Here is a 9,994-nt window from a genome sequence, read left to right as displayed (position 1 = left end):
CCCCCAGCCCAAGTCCAAATCTTAACCAGGTTCTTCAAGACCCAGCAGGACCTCACCCGCTCCTATCTTATCACACCTCATGCCACTTTTCCACAGATGTGCCAAGCTCATTTCCACCCCAAGACCTTTTCCTTCCAGTTGTTCCTGGCTGGAATACTCTCCCCTGTCCTTCCTTCACTGGACTGACTTCTAACCACAACATTAGGTCTTAGTTTAAACTTTATTACCAACCTATCCTTGACACATTTTTGCTTCCCAGCACTTGCTGCAAAAAGAAACCACATGCTCCCCTTCTCTATACTGCTTAAAGCCTGTCTCTCCACCAGCCTAAGAGCCACATAAGAGGATGGAGACCATATCTATTTTCCCCCATCTCTCTCTTCTAGTACTTAGAACACAGTACCTCGTATGCTGAGTGCTCAATTAACACAGTAAGTTAGCGCAGGGGAGGGTGCAGGAACCAGTTACAGGCATATCTCATTTTACTGCACTTCACAGATAATGCCTTTTTTAAAAAAACAAATTGAAGGCTTATGGCAACCCTTCATTGTCAGATAGTTAGAAATTTTTTTTAGTTGCAAATTATTTTTAACTTACGGTTATGTACACTGGTTTTTTTTTTTTTTTTAAAGACATGATGCTACTGCACACTCAGTAGGCTACATACAGTACAGTGTAAACGTAACTTTTATACATGCTGGTATAACAAAAAATTCACATGACTTGCTTTACTGATATATTTGCTTTAACACAGTGGTCTGGAACCAAACCCACGGCATCTCTGAGGTATGCCTGTATTAATTATGTACACACCTAGGATGTCTTGCCCAAGCCCAGTGACCTCACTGCCCAGTCCCAGCCTTACCTATTTCCTCCTGTGGCCCGGAGTTTGATGTGGAGGGCAGTGATGCCCAGCTCCTTGCACCTCTGGGCTACATCCTGGGCAGCCAACATGGCAGCATATGGAGATGACTCATCTCGGTCAGCCTTCACCTTCATCCCACCAGTTACACGGCAGATGGTTTCCCTGGGGACAAATGCACAGGGTCCTTTCTTTCCTACCCAACAAGGATTCAGAGTGCATACCACATCCTAATGAATAAAAAGCACTACTACTCAGGTAGGGCAGAGAATGAAGGTCAATTGAACATGCATCCTGATCTAACAAGACTGCCATGGGCTCTGCCTTGATGGGGTTCAGATCCTAGATAACTAAGCTCTGTATCGACGATTTACATGTACTTTTACATTTAATCCTCCTATTACTCCATGAGTAATTCCTCCTCATGTTACATACGAGGTCCCCATGCTGTAAGCCCATAAGAGCACAAAATGTCTCCTTCTCTCTCAGAACCCCAGTACCTAGGAGATCACACCATCTGTGGATTCATCAACCAAGCACATATCCTTATTTGAACATTTTACAACATTTATTTCAAGAGATTCCCTTAAACTGCCACCCAGTTCCAGGGTCGTTTCTAACCCCAACCCTTGTTAATTGGGTCCTGGGCCTCTCCACCTAGGTACTCACTTGCCAGAAAGATCGGTGACATGGACGAAAGTGTCATTGAAGGATGCAAAAATGTGGCACACACCAAATACATTTTCTCCTTCGGCCACCTGAGGACCAAGGCTGATGACCTGTTCTTCCTTCTTTTCTTTCCCCTTGCGAGGTGCCATTTCTTAAGGAAAGAAAAAAGAATCCCAGTGTTAACGACAGAAAACCCCAAGGTTTACTTCTCTGGGAATAACTGCTCCCCCGAGAAAGGTGCGCGGGACACGCGGGCACTTGCGCTCCCGCCCCACGCCGCGAACACGCCAGCGCTCAGGATTTCCAGGTGTCGCTTGCTGGAGGCTAACCCTGCGCTGCACCTCCCAGCCCACCGTGGCAAGACTTGAACGTCCCTCGTCTCGGCCTTCAGCGGCAATAGGCGCACGGTAGATGCTCAACAAACACTGATGTTAAGAGAAATTAAGCCTTCTCCTAATTTCTGGCTTTGAGAAACCTGCCCTGAGCGCCCAGAAATTAAAACGTGCCCGACTTAGCAGTCACTGAGATTTAGGAAACACCTAACGAAGGGCCATTTTTTCTGCATTCCCCTCTGGAATCCTCACTACATCCCCACGGAATTCCTACGACTACTCTTACTTTCCAGATCGAAAATAAACTAGAAATCAGGGGACCGGCCTCCGACCGCTCACGAAAAAGCTGGTGGGGTAAAGGTGGGAGGTCACAAAGGACTAAATTTTCCGCTCCTCTCCCAATCAACCATGCTGTGCTGCCTTTTCAGCGCAGGTGTGGTCGTGGCGCAGGGCCTATGCCTTCGAGGCTAGACCTGAACTCACCCCTGCTTTACCGGCTTTTCCCTGAAGCAAGACCGCCGCCTCCCGAGACGGGGCGCGAACCAGAGTCTGGGTCGGCCCGCCGAGCTCCTCTCGCCCAGCACTTGGTTTGTCTTCCACGGAAAGACCCCAGCCCCGCGCCCCCGGCCCCGGCGGGTCCCCGTGCCGCAGGATGCCACCCGATTTTCCTCGCCCAGGGTTCCTACCTACTCGTCTTATCCAGAATCAGCCACCAGAAAGAAAGAGAAGGAGGGGGCGGGGCGACGGGTCACGCACGTGTCCCCGGAAGTGTACGTCTGCGGTCACGGGGCGAGGCAGGCTCCCGGAAGACGCCGATTTTAGCGTTTCCAAGGAGATTAAAACGCCCTCGAGAATACAGCTTACTTAAAGGAGCGCCTAAAGAGGTAAGAGGCTGGGTGTCTTGGCGAGCGGGTCTGCTTCTAAGACTGCACGAGGCAGCCGCACACGGTGGGTGTGGAAGGCCTGTGTCCTAAGATGGCGGCGACCGCGGCTAGACAGACTTCCCTGACCCTGAGCCTGGTCAGCCTGGGGGCGGCAGCGCCCCTCGTGGTGTGGAGGTGAACAACAACAACAAAACCACGGTGATCGTAGACTTTCAACTTCTGTGTACTTGGCAAAATAAGAATAAATTATTCAATACTTAGCATTGTATACCAGCCTGGGATAAGCGATTCATATGCATTGCCTCATTTAATCCTCACCACATTATCAAATAGATACTGTTTTGACTTCCCTTTTAAAGAAAGCGATTTTATTTTATTTTTTAAAGTTTTATTGGAGTATAGTTGATTTACAATGTTGTGTTAGTTTCAGGTGTACAGCAAAGTCATTCAGTTGTACATATACATATACTCATTCTTTTTCAGATTCTTTTCTCATATAGGTTATCACAGAACACTGAGCTCCCTGTGCTATACAGTAGACCTGTGTTGCTTATCCATCTTATATATAGTAGTGTGTGTATGTTAATCCCAAACTCCTGATTTATCCCTACACCACCACGTTTCCCCTTTGGTAACCATAAGTTTGTTTTCGATGTCTGTAAGTCTGTTTCTGTTTTGTAAATAAGTTCATTTGTATCATTTTAAAAAAAATAGTTTCCACATATGAGTGATAGCATATGATATTTGTCTTTCTCTGTATGACTTACTTCACTTAGGATGATAATCTCTAGGTCATCCACGTTGATGCAAATGGAATTATTTCGTTCTTTTTTTATGGCTGAGTAACACTCCATTGTATGCACGTACCACTTCTTCTTTATCCATTCCTCTGTCGAAGGTGGCTTCCATGTCTTGGTTATTGTAAATAGTGCTGCTATGAACATAGGGTATCAGGTATCTTTTCAAATTATGGTTTTCTCCAGATATATATGCCCAGGAGTGGGATTGCTGGATCATATGGTAGTTCTGTTTCTAGTTTTCTTTTTTTTTTAATAAATTTATTTATTTTATTTATTTATTTTTGGCTGTGTTGGGTCTTCGTTGCAGTACGCAGGCTTCTCATTGTGGAGCATGGGCTCTAGGCTCACGGGCTTCAGTAGTTGTGGCCTGTGGGCTCAGTAGTTGTGGCACACGGGCCTAGTTGCTCCGCAGCATGTGGGATCTTCCCTGACCAGGGCTCGAACCCGTGTCCCCTGCATTGGCAGGCAGATTCTTAACCACTGCACCACCAGGGAAGTCCGAGGCACTTCCTTTTTTTTTTTTTTTTTTTGCACTTCCTTTTTAAAAGAAAATAACCCTACAATATTTTCCCCTGATAATATAAAAAAAAAAATCCATGCTCATTATAAACAATCCACACAATACAGAAAAGTGTATAGCAAAAAAGTAAAAATCATCTCTAAATTTTTTCTTCTAGAGATACCACTATTATTAAATTGGAGCATCATTCCAGAAATAACTTTCTATACTTATATCTATACCTATATTTTTAGTATATAATATACAATCTCATGTAAATGAATTGTATTCTATATGCCATTTGGTAACTTTTTTTCTCACTCAACATTGTGGACATCCTCCCGTAACAACTAATAGAGATCTACAATACTTTTTTTACAGATATTTAAATTTTCATTTATTATTTTGAATATTACATGTATTCACACAAATTAAAAATTGCAGTTATCAAAAAGTATGTTTTAAAAAACCCTACTCCAAAAAAACAAGAAAAACCCCAAAAACCCTACTCCTGTCATTTCTGTCCCCAGCAACTCAATCCTCTTCTTTGCAAGCAACCAAGAATACCTGTATTGCGTTACTTTTTATTACTATATGATATTCCTCTCTATAGCTATACCATTGTTTATTTAGTCAGTTCTCTATTGTAGGACATTTATTTCCAGAATTTTCAAATATAAACAAAAGTGTCAGCAACACACTTGTGATAGTCCTTCCTTGGGTAAACTACCAGCAGTCAAAACGAACATATATTTTAAGTTTTGATATTTGTTGCTAAACTGCCCTCCAGAAAGTTGATATCAATTTTCACTTCTGCTAAACTGAGAAACTAAATCTGTCTCCTTGCTGTATTGTATTTATTCCATAATTAATAAGGTCAGACACCTCTTTGTGGATTGCTTTGCGCATTTGCGTCTCTCTTGTGAATTGTCTGTTTATATTCTTTGAAAGAAAAACCTTTTTTGTTCTCGAACACTGAGTTCCCCAGTAAAGGAGGTTTGTTGGCTGAGTCTGGAGCAGTGTGGAGTAAGTTCCTGCTTTGGATGAGAGGAGTCTTCTTTGACAGCCCTTTCTCTCATGTCCCATGTTTAATCTACCAGGAAATCCTGTTGGATCTACTTGCAAAATATAACCAAATTTTGAGCACTTCCTTCTCTCCCAACTAATGCCACCTTGGTCTCAGGTACCAGTTATCTTTCACCTCTTAACTGTGACCCCTGCTTCTACTTTAGTCCCTCATGCCTGAGGGACTATCCTCCACAGAGCATCTGTACTGATCCTATTAAAACATGAGTCAGATTCTGTCAGTCCTCTGCTCAAACCCTCCAAATGGCTTCAGTCAAAGCAAAAGCCAAAATCCTCACAATGACCTAAAGGCCTATATAATCTGCCCCCACCACCCGTTTTCTCTCATCATTACATCCCCTTGTCACCCACCTGTCTCCCCTCACTAACTCTACTCCAGTCATACCAGCCTCCTTGCTCTTCCTAGAATATGTCAGTGGTGTTTCCACCTTTGGGCCTTTGCACATGCTGTTCCCTCTTCCAGTAATAATCTTCCCTTAGATTATCGCTAATAATGGAAAGGCTTGCTCCCTTTCCTCCTTCATGCCTCTGCTCAAATCTCTCCTCAAGAAGGCTACCCTGCCCTCTCTATTTAATTCTGCACCTGCCCCACCCCTTTCCTCACACCCCTATACCCTTTACCTTGCTTGACTTCTTCTTTCATAGTACTGGTCATCTTCTAACATAATAGGACATTTACTTAGGTACTACGCCTGCCTTTCCTGCCAGAATGTAAACTCCAAGTTGGTCGGGATCTTTATCTGTTCTGGTCATCGATGTATCCCAAGTATCTAGAACAGTGCCAGGTACCTACTAGGTGATCAGTAAGTATTTACTAAATGAATGAATCACCTATGAGCGGTGGTGGTAGATATGTTTCCTGTGCTCGCAGTACTGATAGCGCGTGGGGTTGGGTGGGATGGGAAAAACAGACAAGGCAACTGCGAAGTAAGAGCCCGCAGAAAGTGGTTCCTGCAATTCCTCCAGCCTGATCTCCCATCCCTCCTCCTTCACATACAACACCTCAGCTGTTTTTTTGTTTGTTTATTTGTTTCTTTGTTTGTTTTTGCGGTACGCGGGCCTCTCACTGTTGTGGCCTCTCCCTTTACGGAGCACAGGCTCCGGACGCGCAGGCTCAGCGGCCGTGGCTCACGGGCCCAGCCGCTCCGCGGCATGTGGGATCCTCCCGGACCAGGACACGAACCCGCGTCCCCTGCATCGGCAGGCAGACTCTCAACCACTGCACCACCAGGGAAGCCCCCCCAGCTGTTTTTAATTCCTTCAGCTCTCCAAGTGCCTTCCCACCCCAGGACCTTTGTGTATACATGTTCCCCACCCAGACCATTGGTTTTGCCTTTGTTTAGGTAATTCCTACCCAGTTTTCAAGTCCTAGCTTTGTGCCATTATTATTGTATCTCAGAGCTTGGCACTGAGTAAGTGCCCAATGAAGACATAAGTTTCAACATACATTTAAAAAAAAAATTAACTCCAGAGTCACCATGAGCTGGGGTGGGGAGGCCAAGGGTGGAGTAAATTTGGGGAGGGTGGGGTGGAGATTAGGTGTTCAGTCTTAGGCCTGAGTTTGAGATGTCTATTGTATATCTAAGGTTTTGGGGGTAGGTGAGTTTGGAATTGAGGAGAGGGTCTCGGCTGGAGGTGTAAATTTGGGAGTCTTCAGCATCTAGATGGTATGAGACTGCTTGTGACCACCCAGGGGCTGAGTACAGATAGAGAAGAGGTACAAGGATGGACCTTTAAAGCGTGGGGACAAGAAGGAGATAGCCAAGGAGAAAGCAGTGGGGAGCAGTGAGATGGGAGGAAAACCCAGAGAGGGGGTGTCCAGGAAGCCAGGTGAAGAAAGGGAATGAAGGAGAAGGGAGCAGGCAGCTGTGTCCGCCTGCTGAGAGGTAAAATAAGATGAGGGCTGAGAATGACCACTTATGTAGCAGCTTGGAGGCCACTGGGGACCTTGGCAAGAGGTCAAGGTGTGTGTGGCAGGGGTCGGGGGAGGGGAGTGCAAAAGCTTGAATGGAGCCGATTCAAGAGAGGAAGGGAGGTATAGACAGCACTTGAGTTTTGCTGCGAAGGTGTGCAAAAGGGCAGAAGAATGAGGAAGCAGGATCAAGAGGCTCTTTTCTGTTTTCTGTTTTAAGATTGCATCAGTAACAGATATTTGTATACCAATGGGAATGGTCTAGTAGAGACTGAAAAAAGTTGATGATGGTGCCGTGTCCTTGAGCAGGAAGAGGTGACCCACTCTAGTGCACAGATGGAGGTAGCAGCTTTAGATAGGAGCGTGGATAGCACATCTGTGCAAACGGGGAGTAGGGAGATGCTGGAGGGTAAGCACACTTGGGAGTGGGAGCTTGAGAACGTTCTCGTCAGGGAAGTAGGAGGCGAACAGCTGTGAGGCTGGGGGTGGGTGGATATTGAAGATTGAAGGTGGAGAGAAGGTTTGAAACCTCACCAAGAGCTAGGGGACTAGGGGGTGATTCCAGGGCAGCATTAAGGGTCCACTGGACGTTTTCTCCAGCCATGTTCTGCTGCATGGACGCAGGCATGGAGTAGGCAGAGGGCTGGATTTAACCAGGGTTGTGGTTTTTGCCAAGAGAAGACAACTTGAGAGAAGAACAGGGGATTGGAGGCTGAATGTACAGGAATGATTTTCGCCACTGAGCAGGCACTGAAGCTGGGGTAATTGGGGTAGTGAGAGCATCAAGGGGGTGAGGGGGAGCAGAAAGGTGGTGGGAACAATGGATTCGAGGTCCCATTGGGGTAAGGGATGGCTGAAGTCCAGGTACCAGCTGATACTTTGAGCTGGCGATCAGGGACAGGGGGCGTGAGATTGAGATAATGGATTGGGGAGGAGTTTCAGACCATGGCAGTGAGTGGCTGACATGGGCGGGGGGAGGGGGGGACAAGATCAATAGGAACAGGTCAATGTACCAGAGGCCAAGGTGATGGCAGCAGCATCTCTGTGAATATTGGAATGACCAAGAGCTACAACAGGAACAAGCTGATTGAGAGTGACACTGAGGCCAGGGGCAAGCCCTCAAAGACGGGAGGCTGTGCCCCAGAGGCTGGTAGACATCTGCTCCCAGGGGAAGGTGTGGGTGCTGCAGGGTGGAGACGAGATTCAAAACGGGCATCCTTTAGGGAGGTGGGAACACAGACAGCCTGAAAGGGACAGTGAGGGGCAAGGAGGACAACATGCCTGTGGTTTCTCCCTCCACTCTCCCCATTTTTTCTCCTGTCCATGGGCTATGGAAGAGAAAGGAGAAGCCACTGGGAGGTCTGCAGGGGAACGCAGCATCCTCAGGGGAGAGCGGGTTTCCTACGGCAAGACGGAAGCGTTCAGAGAAAAGACTGGGAGAGAGGAGGTTCCACTGCAGGTGTTCTGGAATTCCTGAGGGCATCCGAAGGCCTTAAGGCGGGCGTTGAGGAGGAGTCCGACGGGGAACTGGGGAGGGGCTGCCCAGAGCCCCTAGGGACCGGAGTGCAGGAGACAAGGGAGGCCCTAGGTGTGCCGTGGAGGAGAGATGCAGTGTGAGATCAGTGACCTGACACCGAAGTTGCTCCGTGAATAGTGGTAGCAACAATAGCCCTCACATTGAACCCTTACGACAGACCAGAGCCCGTACTGAGTTGCATATATCCTCTCATTGAATCCTCTCGATAACCCTGTAAGACAGAAATTTTTATCCCCCTCATTTTACAGCTAAGGAAACAAGCAGCCAACAGCCATCAGCAGTGGTGCCAGGATCGGAGCCCAGACAATCTGACTCCAGAGCCCCAGTACTTTTAATCTCGGATCCAGGCATTTTTTACGTATTTGTTGAGTGGATGAAGGGAGAACAGAGAATTGGCTTTGAGAAATCCAGACCTTTTCCTGCACCCTCAAGGACAGCCTGGAAGGCCCCATACTTCCCATTCTTAGGAACAACTCATATTTTAATTTGCCCATGGGCTTCATCCCTTGGAAGGAAGTTCTGCATGAGCGCGCAAGGGGAGAGTGGGGAGAAGAAGCTGTGGCCCAGAGAGGGTGAGTTAGCTCACCAGAGAAACACAGCCAGAGGTCAGAGACTAACGGCAGCTTAGTGGGTTTCTGGGGCTTGAAGATGGGGCCCAGCCTGAAGCAGCACCCTGAATCCTTCCTGAAACCCCTCAGTTTCCATCTTCCACAGGCTGTGACCCGCCTGCTTCAGATTTTTTTTTTTTTTTTTTTTTTTTTTTTTGGCCACGCTGCAGAGCTTGTGGAATTTTAGGGATTGAACCCAGGCCTTCTGCAGTGAGAGCCCAGAGTCCTAACCACTGGACCACCAGGGGATTCCCCTGCTTCGGATTTTTACAGAACTCACCCGCAGTCTGAGCTTATGGGCCCCAGACTCTCTCAGCACTTAGCATGCAGAGGGAAGCGTTACAGGGTCTGCAATCAATGTCTTTGTCTAAGGAGGAATGGGGGCAAGAAACACAGTGTGTGGATCTAGTTTAACAACATGGGGTGAGGAGGCCCATGGGGCAACCGAGGGCAGATTTAGCTTGGTCAGGGGCCTCTAGGCAGGTGCCATTCAAGTAGAGGTGCAGAGCGGTAGTAGGGGTCAGCCAGAACAGGGAGAAGAGGGTGGGGAGAACTCCCAGGCTGAGGTAAGAGGAAAACTTGGATTATTCAGGATCTTTTGTGGGAAGGTTCTGTATGGCTGGAGGGGAAGGAATGGTGGGAGGTGAGCTTGAAGACTGGGGAGGTGGGCCTTCAGCGGTTCAGGGTTAGGACTTTAAGCAGCTGGGGAGAGGCCGAGGGCCCTGATGGGCAGCGCCTCTGTTCCTAGGCCTGCTTCTGCCTGGTGAGGACGGTCAGGGCAGGGTCCCAGGGAGCTGCCCCACCC

General features: G+C 47.6%; 1 protein-coding gene across 2 annotated transcripts in view; it reads right to left on the bottom strand.

Moving 5' to 3' along the window:
* Positions 1–2,597, bottom strand: part of RPS14 (ribosomal protein S14) — a 4,270-nt gene extending 1,673 nt beyond the window's left edge. The window contains exons 1-3 of one of the 2 annotated variants that reach the window (XM_027081571.1): positions 2,550–2,597; positions 1,532–1,682; positions 866–1,027 (exon numbers count right to left, since the gene is read on the bottom strand). In XM_027081571.1, the coding sequence (XP_026937372.1) occupies positions 866–1,027; positions 1,532–1,680 (311 nt within the window). In that variant the 5' untranslated portion in view covers positions 1,681–1,682; positions 2,550–2,597. Of the gene's footprint in view, positions 1–865; positions 1,028–1,531; positions 1,683–2,346; positions 2,369–2,549 lie in introns of those variants that run through there. The other variant, XM_027081572.1, reaches the window with a different exon arrangement.
* Positions 2,598–9,994: the final 7,397 nt, after the last annotated feature.

The sequence above is a fragment of the Aethalodelphis obliquidens genome, unplaced genomic scaffold, assembly GCF_003676395.1.
Source record: "Aethalodelphis obliquidens isolate GAN/ISIS:26980383/991018 unplaced genomic scaffold, ASM367639v1 scaffold45, whole genome shotgun sequence".
Lineage (NCBI taxonomy): Eukaryota > Metazoa > Chordata > Mammalia > Artiodactyla > Delphinidae > Aethalodelphis > Aethalodelphis obliquidens.
Note: the sequence above shows the minus strand (reverse complement) of the source record. Positions and strands in the feature narration are given on the sequence as shown.